Source organism: Acartia tonsa, chromosome 1 (genome assembly GCF_053477335.1).
Source record: "Acartia tonsa isolate MP-2025a chromosome 1, ASM5347733v1, whole genome shotgun sequence".
Taxonomy (NCBI): domain Eukaryota; kingdom Metazoa; phylum Arthropoda; class Copepoda; order Calanoida; family Acartiidae; genus Acartia; species Acartia tonsa.
The window spans coordinates 18335647-18351322 of record NC_137260.1 but is presented as its reverse complement, the minus strand read 5'-3'; the positions used below and the strand labels follow the sequence as shown (position 1 = coordinate 18351322).

The window sequence follows — 15676 nt, the reverse complement described above, 5'->3', positions numbered from 1 at the left end:
AAGTATGCTTTTCTCGTTTTTAATAATGCAATGAAACACTGTGTATTAAATTATCAACATCATAAGAAGGATACATAAAAATCATTTGCTACAAATTTTTTCATTTTACTTTTTATCAAAAATTGCTATCTTGAAAATTTTGACTGATATGAAGGAACATATGATCTTTTCATCTTGGCATATTTCACATATACAGGGTGCGCCACATAAATCCGGACTTTTTTCAAACGGCCATAGCACCAAAACTACTTGACCAATTATGACGTTTGACCACACTATAAAAAGCTTGGGTAATTACCTTTTTGGCCATAAAAATTTTTAGACGATGGAGGACGTGTTCTCCGAGCTGGCAGCGCTTATGTTCAACATGGCAGAATCGAAACGCGCAGATAGTTTACCCTGGATTCTTGACTAGGGCCCACTAAATGTGACCTCAGCCCATCTGTAGGTGAGGTAGAGTTATGCAACTTGCTGGGGATACTGTTAGATACACAAGTAAGACACTAGAAAAGACTAGAGCAATCTATCTGAAATGGCTTGGCTGTAGTACACCATCAAAGTGAAACGTGGCAGATTTTGAGATGTCAAAAACGTCAAAAATCGTGAAAATTTCTCGGTTCTCGACTACATGGGCCCATTTGTAACCTTAAAACTCGTTTTAGACTATGTGTTGCGATGATAACCCTAGCTTAATCTTCATGCCATTTCCAAAAAAGTATTGAACGTTGTTCTAGCTTAATTGTGGCCCAAATGAGAGCCGCCGTGTCGAAGAGTAGCTTGAAAGATGGGTGAATTTGGATCCTGCAGTTACTCACGTCCCTAAGGAGATATGGCCTCCCAGCAGCCCCGATCTTAATCCAATTGACTTTTGGGCCTGGAGCGCCATTAAAGCATGAACCAATAGACGCGCCCATACCACAAAGACCTCCCTCATTGCCACAATGAAGGAGAACTTCGCCAGCTTGGACAGGGACATGGTGACCAGGGTCTGGGGGCGGTTCAGGGGGCGGGTAGAGGCGGTGATTGAGGCTGGCGGCGATTTTATTGAATAATCTAATAGTCATATAACTAGTTTGCTTCCCAGTTTTTAAAATTCAATAAAATCTTTAAAATTGACGATTTTATGTTCATTTTTTTAAAAATAAGAAAAAGTCCGGATTTATGTGGCGCACCCTGTATGTGCTTCTTCCTTCCACAATCAGTACTTCCCTATTTATTTATTTAATGCTAGCGGCTACGCCCCTAGAGACCATAATTTAGGGGTGATTTTCCTTGGGAGGGTTGTCTTACCCTACCCCTTAATAGTTACAAACCTTCCAAGGACCAATGAGATGCCACTTTGTAAAGGAGAACCATAAAGGTTTAACGGTTAGCGAGATCCTTTGGTATAAACAGACAGACACACAGACAGAAGACAGACATCTTGTTACTTTATTATAAGGATGTTCTTTCAAATTTTAAAAACTTATTTTCAAATTTTGTAAAAATGAGGCTAAATTTTGTCCTGTCTAACTGCTTTACTTTTCTTAATTATTATAAACTAATGAATCAAAAAATATTTATGAAAATGCAAAATTTTATCTTTATTTATACCTTTAATTTATTAATCAATCTTTGGAAAAAGCATTCAAGTTTAATACCAAAAATTCTCTAAGAGCATTCTGAAATGTTGCTTCAATATAAAAGGCAATATTTTAAAATGGCCCTTTTTCTAAAAATATTTTAAAAGCATTCTTAAAATAGCAATAAAGGAATTTTACAAAAATACAAATTCTCCTGAGTTCTTTATGAATAAACTATTTGGTGGTAAAAAATATTCAAATTTTTATGATAAAAACAATATTTTATGTTTTTGTTAGATAAAGTTGATGACCAAAGCTGCATGATTTATTCATTTAATGACTAGACAAGTCTGTGAGGAACCCAATGGCTGTATGTCTGTATGGCATATCTCTTCTTATTGATTATTTTTTATACATTTAGATTGTGAGATGAATATTTTTGGAGGTTCCGTTTTTTTTTACACTTTCAAAATTAATTTATTTAAATCTCAATGATTGTAAAAGTAAATTTTTATCGTTTTGAAATGATAAACTGTTGAATGTACATTCCAGTAAAAAATTATCAAAGCGTTTTCTGATACATTTCATAAAAAAAATAGAAATTAATGATACTATATGATAACTAAAATGAAAAGATAAATATTTAATATAATTTAGACTAAACATTAAAATTATTCTGTAAATTATTCAGGAGGGCAAAAAGGGTAGATGAGGGGGTATCGTTATATTAGCCTGCTGCGAGAATCACTTTATCAGAGTACATGAAAATCTGGTGCATCATCCAAGTAATAGAATATTAATTCGTTATACCCTGAAATTGTCTAAATAAAATGGAAAGATAAATAGATATTGTTGAAGATGATATCAGTATTGTATCACTCTCACGTTCATCGGCATAATTAACAAAACAATTAAAGTAATAGATTAATTTGAAGATAACAAGAGAGCAATAATTTGTATGCATACTGAATAATACAATCTAAACAATTGTATGCAAATTAAACAAGGATGAACATTTTTTTGTGAATATTTCTCAATGTTAAATTCTTACTTAAATAGGAATATTTACTTAAAGATTTACAATATTTACTTAACAAATAGAGTTTACATTTTGCATGAAAAAAATTTTTGTATAAAGATTATCATCTTTTTCTCCTTCCTCTCTCTATCTCTCTTATCTTTCTATCTTTTAATCTTTTTCTTTACAAATTCAGTGAAGCTTTGACCTAAGTTCAATGTGAGCAATTTTGCATTAACAATGATCAATATATGAGTTACAGATAGATAGATAGGAGACATTTACTTTGGTAAGTAGATAGATAGTCAGTCATGTAGACCTAGACTGGCAAAAAAAATTAAAACAGTGATAAGATTGAGAATTTTGATGGAATAGATGAATTTAATATAAAAAGATGTGCAATAAAACTATAGTCATGTGAAATTTGTTTTCATTATAAATTGTTGGATTGATGGATAGTTAAACAGATATAGATAGATAGACAGGAAGACTGTAGGTGGATAAGGAAGGATTATTTGCGAGGGCAAATAATTTAACTTTTCGTTTCCATATTCAAATATAAACCTCTCCATACAGACTTTCAAAGTTTTATATAAGGGTGGATAATTTGAAAATTTAAGAAGCTACTCCATAACTTAGGTTTTACATGTCCGTAAGAACTTTCCAATGTTATAAAGTTTAAGAAATTAATTGCTGAAAATTAAACATACATAACTAACATATTGAACTAGTTTTTAGTAGCGAAGCTACTCTATAATTTACAATATATTCTGATTTTACATTAATCTAAAAACTTGGATAACTTTGACTTTGTTCGAAGCCAAGCCAGGGATCTAAAGGGATAAGACAATTACCAATAAATTGATGTACTTTCCCACCAAATGATATACAAATTTAACCCTTCTGTGTTTTAAAATTAGTGGTTGAAACGTTTAAACACTTAACGTAAAAAAAACCAACCAATCGAAAGTCCCCAAAGTTGTTAAGCCAACGAATAAGAATAATAAGTGTAATAAACAGCCCATAGTTCCCTCTCTCTGTGTTTACATCTGCTTGAATATACAGCTCTGCAGCAAACGTAATGTGGTAAAGTAGGGTCAGAACAAAATATCCAGAGGTTACCACTCTTTCAAACAAAATACTAAGGAAAAGGAAATAGAGAGAATTACAGATGTTCTTAAATAGATAGATACATATTTCAATCATGTATAGAAAATAAATAGACAACAATATACTGGCAGAAAGATAAAATAGATAGATAGACAAACATATAGAAAAACAGAAAGAAATAGATATAGATATCAAGGCTGAATTGATAAACTTTCAAATGAATAAATTCAAAATAAAAATTATACTTAAAATTTTATTATTTCCTATTGCACCTAAAGAATTTATGCTGGTATGTATTATCTGAAATATCTCTAGAATAATATAATAAATTATAGTATATTATATGCAATCCTGTACTTAATATGTACAAGTATTATAAACTATAAATTTAAACAGGGATCTATGATAGGGTAATAGGTGAAGAATAAATCAGCATCTTTAAATGTTTATACATATTTAAAAATCTAAGACTTTGGTACCCTGTTTATGAATTAGGTAATGATTTAACCTTTAAAATCTAAGGATGAGACAATGGAAGATAAAACATCTCCTAATGCAACCCCAATTTTTTAGTCCATTGTAATTTGGGGGAAGAATGCTGATTTAACCACCAATAACCTCTCCCTCCCTGAAATATATATTCATACATATTAAAATGTATGTTAAATGTATGCAAAAATTTGTATGTTTATAAATTAATGTTCTTAGTACTTCATAAAATACAGTTGCAGTATTGTTAGAGGTTTTGTGATTTTTTTTCAAAATATTTTCTTTATAAAGCTGTCATGATATCACCATTTAACATTATTATGAAGCCTAATTTTGATAAGTTTAGTATGTATTTTAGAAATATGAATTTGTATTGTATACTTTATCTACCATAAAACGCAATTACTATAACAACTTTAAGATTTTGATGGATTTTCTAACTGTATCCTTTTTTCAGGTTGACCGTCTGGAGGACGAGCTGCTGGGAGAACAGGAGAAGTTCAAGGCAATCACAGAGGAGCTGGACCAAACATTTGCTGAGATGTCTGGTTATTAAGAAAAAACTGCGCCAAATATAAATCATTTCATACACCGTAATAAATTGTATTCATTGCTGCCTTGTATAATTTGTAAAACACAGAAAAAATTTGCTCAAAAAGTTGCTCACATTAATACACTGTAAATTTTTTTTTTCATTAAGATTGTTTGAATTTACTAGATTGTAAGAAAAATTTTCAAATATGAGAAACTTTTAACAGTACATAAAAATTTTTATGATTATGAATGACATTTGAGATAACAAATACATTTAAAATGTAATAACCTCACTAAATGTTTGATCATTTTATTATTTTGTGATTTTAAACACTAGATAAAATTTATGAAAACTTGATTGTTCTTAATTTTGAGTAATTAGGACAAACAAAAATTGTTGAAATATTAGAAATGAATGAAATTTCCTTAACAAATGAACCCTGGAAACAATTATCACTCTCTCCACTTTTTGTTCACTTTATTAAGTGAGAATTATGACATGAATTCTGTTCACTAAAGTATCTTCTAGAAAACATATTAACACATATGAAAATGTTTTAATTTACATCTTATAAAGAAATCTAAATCAGGCAGAAAACATGTTTTATAAAAACATAATTTTGCAAATCATGAAATAACAATTACTGGAATGAGAAAGCACAATTAAAAAGTAGTACATTGAAACCCCCCACTGTAAATTGTATGATAAATCATTCAGCCAAAGACAAGGAGCATTGAACTGTTTTAAATATTCAGAAAATTAGAGTTTAACACATTTTATTTCAATACTTAAGGAATTGCTATAAGTGCTCTATATCCAAAGGGGTCAGTTCAAAGGGAGCAGAAAATTATATTCCCAAGGCTTAAATCTCAAACTGAAATAACCTTAACCCATCCTATGTGAAGTTTCAACTAAAAGAAGAACTCAGTCACTTCAGTAATTATTGAAATCCTAAGATTCAGGCAAAAAATCCTTACCACTTTTTGTAATAGAATTGGCGAAATTGCATGTTTTTTAGTTAGAAAGAATTCCTATTTTTTAGTTTGTTGGAAAATGGAGGTAAACTCTACTTTATTTAATCTAACCAAATACTAGGCTAAAGGCTGCCTGGGTAAAAACTAAACTACCTTTGATAGACAAACAGACACATGCTATGCCAGATACTTTAGTATACTGAATTCTGAATAAGGAAAGAGTGGGTGATAGTTGTTTACACAAGAAAAAAAAGATGATGCATATTTTATTTTTATTATTGTTACACTGTAAACAAATTTAAAATCAAATAGTTTTGTAAACATGTCATTTTACATATGCTATGTAGACTGAGATGATCTTCAATAAATATTTGTTTTGTTCTTTTTCTCTGATAGAATATAGGAAATAAAGATAGAAATAAACAAATAGATAAGATAGATAGTTTGATATATTTACACTTTCATTTAACAGTTATAGAACAGTATTTCCACTTGCAAACAAACTAGAAGCAAAATAGTTTTTTCTTCAAAACATATGATGGATCTGACCCCAATGTTTTCAATAGCAGCTCTTGGAATCAATAGAAAGCAAAATTTTATATGGAATTTTGCATAGTCATCAGATTAGGACAATAAATGCAATGGTTTCTTTTTTTTCTTTCAAATCAATAAGCAATATAATTTTAATGATTGAGCTTCAATTTTCTAAGACATTAAAGTTCAGATATGCCAAAAATATAAATTTTAGCTTGATCTTTAAGTCTGTTAAGTTTTTAATTCTATAAAAAAAAATTTAAACTACCCTGAAAATATATAGTTTAAAAACAATGAGTTGAGTACCAATCAAATAAATATTTTATCCCTTTTTTAAAATAAAAGAATTGATTGGATTAAATCAATTGAATTTCTGTTTTTGAAAAATTGATATCAATTATAACCTTCGAAATATTGCCCTTTGTCCAATCAAGGGAAGTGTGGGTTTTATTTTTTTTAAATATTAGAGAATAGTAGTTTAATTTGTGAATTTGTAATTGACAGGTAGGATGGAGGCCATCAAGAAGAAGGTTCAGGCCATGAAGGTGGAGAAGGACAACCTGTGTGACAGGATGGACGCTGTCGAGGAGGTGGGTACTGATAGATAGACTTATAGATGGATATATCCTTGTTTAAAAGTAGCAGGATGATTGTCTGTATCTGTGTATCTGCCTTAAGATCTTGCTAAACGCTGGACCGTTATGATTCCCCTTTTCAGTGAAGCCTCTTATAGATCCAGGGAAGGTTTATATTAATTTTGGGAAAATGTACCTCCACCCTCCCAATTGAAATCACCCCTGGAAAAATATCAGTACCAAAAAAGTGGAGGGTCAACTTTACCACCCCCCCCCCCCCCTATCTCTTAAGTTTCCCTAAATGCCTCTAGGATCGTCCTTGGTAGTAGATAGATAAACTGGCATAGTTTTAGAACAAAATTATGTAATGACGGAGAATATTAGGATGTTGGTAAAGATAGACAGACAGAAAAACAGACAAATTTATAGAAATGGAAGCTGTCCAAAACAACAGACAGATATAAAATTATTTTGTTTTTTTTTTATTGATCGATTTCTTCCTTCATTTATTGATTAATTTATGAGCTGATCGCATTGAAAAAAATAATAAATCGTAAAATGTGCAATTTATTTATATGTCGTCTTCACATTAAGAAATTTGAATAAAAAAATAGAGATTCTTACAAAATAATTCATTGTACATTTTATTCTTAATCTTTAAAAAAATCAAGTTAATCTAATATTCATTCATAGGAAGCAGCTTATATAATCAATGAAAATAAATACTGGCCTATCATTGGTGATTTGTATTGTATAACGGAATTTTTTATTAGGCAAAATAAGCTGCTTCATTCATAGTGTTAAAATTAGCTGTTCTCCTATACTAGTCCTTGATATTTGTTGTATATATAGAGCGTGAAGGAGGCCAAGCTCAGACAGAACAAGTCCGAGGAGGAGGTTGTTGAGCTCACCAACAAGTCCAGGTATATTATAGATAGATAGATAAATAGATTATGGTATGTAGTTCGTTTTCCATATCATGAAAAATCACGCAATATTAACAACGGCACTAAAGGACTAAAGGGTGTGCAAAAAAATGCGAAAATTTTTAAAATTGAAATTGCGCGGCTTGTGTTAATAGTAGAAAAATGTTACGCATGCCGTTAGAACCGCTAAGTAGTCTATTTTTTAGAAATATAAGAACGATTCCTCTGTTACGGATAGTTACGGAGCTAAGTGTTAAAATGTCCCAACTGATGTAAAACTTGACTTGCGAGTAAATTTTTAAATATAACTAAAAGTTAGAGAAGATATTTTGCAAAAAGAGATGCCTACATTTTTAAATTTCAAATTGCGCGGCTTGTGTTAATAGTAGAAAAATGTTACGCATACCGTTAGAACCGCTATGAACTGTATTTTTTGGAAATATAAGAACGGTTCCTGTGCTACAAATAATCTAGGAGCTAAGTAGTAAAATGTCCCAAAATTTACTCGTAAGACAAGTTTCAAGTCGGTTGGGACATTTTAACACGTAGCTCCTAAACTATGCGTAGCACAGGAATCGTTTTTATTTATCCTAAAAATAGACTTCTTAGCGGTTCTAATGGTATTCGTAGTATTTTTCTACTATTAATACAAGCTGCGTAATTTCAATTTTAAAAATGTCCGCATTTTTTGCACACCCTTTAAATATTTATAAAAACTGTGTCAAATTTCTCTCAAGTGTAACTAATATATGTATATCAGGCAGCTGGAGATGGAGCTTGACGTGTACTCTGAGAGGCTGACCAAGCAGATCATGGAGCAACAATCCAAGGAGGCCCAGGTTCAGGCTGCAGAGGCTGAGTTCAACAGGCTCAACAGAAGGTAGGACGATGGCATCATGATGAAATAAAAAATAAGAGATATTTTAGGGTCTATTCTTCCCTAGGAAAAACTCGTCAATCTGATTTTTTACCTGTAGCTTATTGCAAATTAACACACAGCATTGATATGAAGCTATAGACTGGCAAAACCATTAAACATAGTTAAACAAGTTAGGACTTGCAAGCAAAAGGTAAGTTGTCTGTTAATTTTACCTTTCGGTTGAATTCATTAATGTTTTGCTTTAATTATTTCACTATATCTAATTCAGATAAGCTAAATTATATTATTTAATAGCTGAGTTTGGGTTCAATGGATTATTTATTGAAAAAAATACACTTAAACATCGTCATTTGTATCTATCTATGTATCTAAAAGTATGTTATCTAACTATCTGTCTAGAGTACAGGAGCTTGAGGAAGATCTTGAGACCCCTGAGGATAAATATGTGATTAATATTGTCTATCTAGAGTACAGGAGCTTGAGGAAGATCTTGAGACTACAGAGGGTAAATATGTGATTGCTATGCAGAAGTATGACAAGGCTGCTACTACTGCTGACGACAGCGACCGTATGGCCAAGGTATGAAACTGTAAAAATACCTTAAAAGTGTTTGTTATATAAACCTTAGATTCCCCCTTAGATATTTTCATAGGTATTTCTCATTATATTTTTGTGTAGAATGAAAAAAACGATGCACTAGGCTGTATATTCAATCAAGAGCGAAATGTAAATTATTATATTAAAAGTTTAAATTGTGATAAATAGGTATGTAAAGCCGGAGTTTTTCAATGATTCAACAGTATAGGGTGTTGTATCCAAATTAAGGGGGATGGATACACCCTCCTAGGGTTCAACCACTTTACACTCCCCTTGACAATTGTCTACATTCCCTTGATACACGCCCAATAAAACAGCCTAGTCGATTTCAAGAATGAAAAAGTCACACACACCCCTCGATATTGCTATAATACGGAAAGCACAACATTATTCCAGAACTATTGGGCCATAACTGTGCAAACATGACTAAGACTTCCCTAATATGTAGTATTGTTACAAAGGTAAAGTTTATTTTTGTCCTGTTATTTGTGATAATTTTTAAATATTGGGCCAATCTTTACACAATTCAATGATAAAGGTGTAATATGGCAGAGGGGAAGGAGGTAATAGTCAATATTATAGCCATTAATATAACTTGATGTAAATAATTTAGGTGTTGCAAAACAGAGCTTCTGAAGACGAGAAGAAGATGTCTCTCCTTGCTGAACAGCTCAAGGTATAGTCACTGTTTTAACCCGCGACCCTGGCTCAACAAGTAGTGCATCTGCTCGTCGTCATAACTAAAGACGTTAAAAATGGTTCCTACTGCTGTTTTTTTTTCAGACGCGAAACATAAATAGTTAAGTAGGCTGAATGTCATAGCCCATAACAGGCGCCACTCGTTACCATGCACAGTTAGGACGATTGAGCGAGTTACACTGCAATTCAAAATGCATAGAAAGGACTTGTACCTGAACCGTCCCCATGCACCTTAGTCATCATAATCACAGTTTCATGATCAGTTGGCAGATATACAGAGTACAGACAGATGTTGAATAATTAGACAAATACATTTAGATTCATTAGTTTATAGTAGTTTACTAATAGAAAATAAACATATAGTGTGTTCGTTGAACTAAAGTTCTACATACCTTTGTTAAATGATCAGAAAAAAAGATTAAGATCGCATGGGCAAGACAAACTGAGATAGATATTTTAATACTTTTGTATAGCTTGATGTATAAGAGAAATTGCGAAAGACAGACAGTTAAGTAAAACTTTACTTAGTCTCTGAAAAGTTTTAGTCTCTCCCTTAAAAGCTGAAAGCAAACTCAAAATATGATAATATATGATATATACAACAAACAAAAAATCTAATATAGTATTTACAAAAAGAAAGGTTGGGTGTTTCCCGAGCTTATCAATATATCTAAAAGGGAAATATTTTTTAATTTTTTGCTTTGCAGGATGCCCAGAAGATGGCTGAGGATGCTGACAAGAAGTACGATGAGGCCAGCAAGAAGATGACCACCTGTGAGGCTCAGCTTGAGGTACACATACATAGATAGATAGTTTGTATATGAGACCAGCAAGAAGATGAGCACCTCTGAGGCTCAGCTTGAAGTACACATACATAGATAGATAGATAGATAGGTAGTATATGAGGCCAGCAAGATGATGACTACGTGTGAGGCTCAGCTTCAGGTACATAAAATTCACTTTAAAAGTTTTGTCTAAAAAATTTATATGAAAAAAACCGACATTTCTAGGGAACCAAGCGCATCTTTATAATACTCATTGGGGCACCCTCGAAATTTCGCAGATATTTATATTGATAAATCTTTTTTGAAGTATTGCACTTTGATGTATCTAGGTTGATGGTGAGAGGGCAGACTTGAGCGAGTTCAAGATCATTGAGCTGGAAGAGGAGTTGAAGGTCGTCGCCAACAACCTGAAGTCTCTTGAGGTGTGTAAAGTTTTTGAAGGATTTTATTCTCGTTTGGGTTTCATTTTTATTACATTTCCAAAATATGGCAGGTCTTTACCAGGAAGGGAGGGAACATTGCGGGGTTTATCACACTAGATCCACAAGTTGGTTATTAGTTGGCTTAATAACTTTGGGGACTTTTATTGAATTTCGATTAGTTGGTTCATTAAGTTAAGGGTCCAAAGCTTCACAAATTGTAATAAACATAGGGATAATTATAAGTATCATCATTGGAGTTGCCCATCAATTCATCGGCCAATGTCTTATCCCTTCAGATCCCTGAGTGTTTACAATCTATGATAACTTGCTAACTGTTTACCTTTCTATCTTATAGCTATCTGAAAATATATTGCTATTGATAAAAAGAGAGAGAGAGAAATATTACAAGGAAGATCTTTACTACCCATATTTCTATCTATCTATCTAACTATACAAATCTATTTATCCATCTAAATACACTAATATCTATCTTTCTAGGTATCTGAAGACAAGGCTAACCAGAGGGAGGAGTACTACAAGGCTGAGATCAAGAAGATGACCGCCAAGCTGAAGCAGGCCGAGACCAGGTCTGAGTTCGCCGAGAAGTCAGTCCAGAAGCTCCAGAAGGAGGTCAGTTTTATAAATTGTACATTCACCGATTGGGTCATTAAAAATACAAAAACCAGGTGATCTTCATAGGTCTTGCTGGTATTAGCCTAATTGTTTTTTACTAAACAAAACAAACAGACAATAATGACTTATAGAGCATCTTTGCTACTAAATAAAATGAAATTATGTTGTATAGGTATTAAAGTAAAACAATAGAGGGGGAAGGGGTTAAATAACTGTATTTCTCTACAACGTGGAGCCTTTTGGCCGACTTTCAATAGGGTCTTCAAATATTAGCAATAACGTCAGGAATATTAACACAGCCAAGTCTCTATTAAAGAGCAATTTGCTGGCAGACGAAAAAGTCTGGATTATACATCTAGGTATACTTAATACATTTATTGTATAGGTTGACCGTCTTGAGGATGAATTGGTCGGAGAGCAAGAGAAGTTCAAGGCTATCACTGAGGAGCTCGACGCCACCTTCGCCGAGATGTCTGGTTACTAAACTATCAATACAAAAGTGGTTACATCTCTTTTATATGCCAGAAATAGTTGCAATTTCGTGGATTTTTTCATAATAAAGATACCAGATTTTTTCATCAGTTTTTTTCTGGCCATTAATGTTAAAGGATTGGGCATAAGATCTCAAAAATAAAAACCAAAATCTCTTTTAGCTTTGTAAAAATTATTTAGGTCCAATATTTTAATTGAATGATTAAAATGCCTAATTCTAATTAAACTAAATCTGTACATAATTAAATTTAGAATTTTAATTTTTTGTTATCTTATAATTGGCTGATGCAAAGAAATAATAAACTAAATTTATGATTATTTGTTATTTCTTTAAAATAATTAAATTATATATTAATTAGCATGTTCATAAATCTATCTCTCCTCTAAAGTTCATATAAATATTATGTTGTGAAATGTTCTATACTAAATCTATTTCATTAATTTTAAACCTATATGTGTTATACCGTATTTAAAATGTAATAAAACTACTGTAATTTTTTAAATGTTTATTTTTATAAAGGTTGATTAATCTTAAAATCTAAAAGGGCTTAATGAAAAGTTTAATGACTAGAAAATTCTAAAATATTTAAGATATTCATTTATTAAAATCTGATACAGATTTTTTATAATAATAAGATTTCATTAAATTTTATAGTATAAGGGTTGTACTAAAAAAGTAAAGCTATTGTAATGATAAGTAAAGAGATAGGCACTGTAAATAAATGTAAGCAAAACTTTTCCAGTATGGCTTAAAAAACCGATTATTAACCGCTGGATTAGAACCTGTTTACAGCCATACTGAAAATCATGAATAGCATAGTAATATCAGTTTTGTTCGCCCATAGGGCTAACAAAACTGGTTTCATCTTATAATTTTACTTTTTAATATTTGCGTAAAGCTGTCTATAATACAATGCGATAAATAATTATTATTTCATGTTTTACTTTGAAGGTTATATTTACTCAAATGTAATAGAAGTTTTTTTTAAAGAGAAATAACATTTTTACAGTGCAGAGTAGCAAAAAAGTAACAAAAAAAGAAAGAAATCTTTTAAAAATTTGGGATTTAAATCAATATGATATCAATAAAAACAGGGTTCATCACAGCAAAGTATTTTAAGAATGGCAAGAAAATATTAAGTAGCTTTTTAGGTTGCCTATAAAAAATTACTTCATATAATAATAGTCCATTTTTCTAATGTCATTCGAGATTTTTCAGAAAAAAAGTCTTTAATATATAACCTTTGTATAGGCATTGAATTTAAAACCTTTTGGCCGAAAAATCCCAAAATAACGTCATATCAGAATAATGGACAATTCTAATATGACGTCATTTTTTTATAAGCACTATGAAAAATTATGGTGAATAAGATTTAATTCAGGTAAAAAATCCTGAAACTTTAATTCAAAATAAAAAGTAGAATATAGTCTAAACGTGAAAATTTACTTATTTATAAATATTTAAAATGCCATTAGTATATGAGCAAATATTAAAACATAACACAAAAAGTAGTATATATAATATGTATAAAAATAATGAGTTTCTCATAATAGATGAAAGCGAATTTTTAAGCAGAACTTTTTTCAGCTCTTATAGGTTTAAATCACAGAGTTGGTTATTTTGGCATATTTTTCTGATTTACAAAAAAAAATTCCATAAACACAAGTGACAGGATTAAAATATTTAAATTTCTTAAAATGTTTATTAATGTGTTTAAGGTTTTTTTCTAATAATTCTGAATTCAATTAAAAGTAAAAACTAATTTTGAATACAGTATAAATATCTAAAGGATTGAAGATTGTCCTTTAAATATTTTCAAAACTTTCAATAAAACAGAAAGTAAATCACCAAGAAGAAATATTGTTTCACTAATTATTAAGGATTTTAAAATAGATATTAATTGATTTTATAAAAATCACAGGTGACATTTCTCATTAGTTACATAAATAGGTAACAGGTATTATTCATAGGATAAAATTTTAAATTAAATTGCATAGAATTTTTTAAATTATACAAGGAAGTGAAAGTTTCAAAAGAAGACTAATTTAAATTGCCATTGTATCCATCTTTGATAAAGTTACATTGAACTGTAACATACTTCGAAACTAAACAGAATGAATTTAAAAAATAAATATTCCAATTTTATAGGTCCTTTGAGGTGGCACACGGACGTTGGAAAATCTGCGCCCCCTCGCGGATCCATTTGTTACTAACCCACTTGATACCCAGCGCCGTGGGACAGGCACCGTGCAGCGATAACATCTCGCGCTCTCCAGACTGTTGCAGATTATGCCAATACACCATGGAACCGGCGCGCGGCCGGGCAGCAACTCCCAGCTTTGGAAAAGCCGTTGCTCCGCCGACAACATTGCTTAAGTAGAACATGACGGTTGACATACGGTTGCCGACCCAAACGCCGTCAGGCGTGCGCGCTGACGGATCCAGAATATCAAATGCGTCATAATGGGGCAGGTAATGGCCGCCAGGGCCGTACACGCCAATCTGCCAGGCTTCTGACTCTACAATTGCAGAAATAGGTGTGTTGGTTGGTCGTGCCAATTTAAGCTTCGTTATCTTTTCCAGCATATTAGACAGCTTGTACAGAAATGGGAATTGGTGATCCCACAGCCACCCGCTAGACTGGGTGCGTTCAGTTGTGACCCGAGAGCCGGCGCCGTTAGATTTAGTAACATCTTGTATTTCAGCAGCGTTCAGCTGTCCTGACACAAAGTGCTTCATACTTGATATATCCTTGCCCGACAGGATTTCGTGAAAAACGGCCACTGGCGGATTCAAGGCTAGAACCTCCATTTTGAGCGGACTTATTGTAAATCTTGGTTCGTCAAGGTTGGTTAGGTAACATTTTTGGTCCGGTTCCATTTCAGGGTTTCTATCCCCCCGGCAGAGGGCATAGAAATCATGGAGGTTGTAGGATCCAGGTACACTTGTCTTGGTATTCTTTTTCTGGGTGGCCAGAACTTCATATTCAACTTCTCTAAGATCCCGGCCAATTCTGTTAATAACTTTGCCTTCCGGCGCTTGTTCTAGATGTTCCGCAATTTTTGCAATGAAAAATTCTTCATTTGGTAGATTTCCTGGGTTCATAGACATGGGACTAAATCTGAGGTCGTGTTCTTGGCGGATTTTTTCAATAAAGTCAACAACAGCTTCCGTTAAGTTCTTATTTGGATCATTTTCGTCCACGGCCGGTGGAATAGTTGACAATGCTGCCTCAGTCCATTCGTAGGCCAGGGCATATTCTTTGTAGACGCCAGGACGGATGGGAGTTGTGCCAGTTATCCGTCGGGTGGCAATATCCAGCATTTCCATGGTTGTCAGACCTGCTCTTGTGGCAACTCCCAAAATTTTACCTAAAATAATTCGTATTAAATAATTCAATTAAAAGAACTAAAAAACTAATTATAGTTTAAGATATTTCATAAT

General features: G+C 32.2%; 3 protein-coding genes across 5 annotated transcripts in view; 2 read left to right on the top strand and 1 right to left on the bottom strand.

Moving 5' to 3' along the window:
• The window catches only part of LOC145314240 (tropomyosin-1-like), an 80132-nt gene extending 67398 nt beyond the window's left edge, over window positions 1-12734 (top strand). The window contains exons 2-10 of one of the 2 annotated variants that reach the window (XM_080154080.1): window positions 6727-6812; window positions 7650-7720; window positions 8484-8603; window positions 9071-9182; window positions 9814-9876; window positions 10607-10690; window positions 11014-11106; window positions 11605-11736; window positions 12125-12734. In XM_080154080.1, coding sequence (XP_080010206.1) covers window positions 6732-6812; window positions 7650-7720; window positions 8484-8603; window positions 9071-9182; window positions 9814-9876; window positions 10607-10690; window positions 11014-11106; window positions 11605-11736; window positions 12125-12223 — 855 coding nt within the window. In that variant the 5' untranslated portion in view covers window positions 6727-6731 and the 3' untranslated portion in view covers window positions 12224-12734. Of the gene's footprint in view, window positions 1-4636; window positions 6070-6726; window positions 6813-7649; window positions 7721-8483; window positions 8604-9070; window positions 9183-9813; window positions 9877-10606; window positions 10691-11013; window positions 11107-11604; window positions 11737-12124 lie in introns of those variants that run through there. The other variant, XM_080154081.1, reaches the window with a different exon arrangement.
• LOC145314481 (luciferin sulfotransferase-like) overlaps window positions 1-15676 on the top strand; it is a 301018-nt gene that overhangs the window by 235050 nt on the left and 50292 nt on the right. The gene's annotated exons all lie outside the window — the stretch shown is intronic.
• The window catches only part of LOC145314227 (prolyl 4-hydroxylase subunit alpha-2-like), a 42830-nt gene continuing 39876 nt past the window's right edge, over window positions 12723-15676 (bottom strand). For both annotated transcript variants that reach the window (XM_080154058.1, XM_080154067.1), the window contains exon 8: window positions 12723-15603. In XM_080154058.1, coding sequence (XP_080010184.1) covers window positions 14375-15603 — 1229 coding nt within the window. In that variant the 3' untranslated portion in view covers window positions 12723-14374. The remainder of the gene's footprint in view (window positions 15604-15676) is intronic.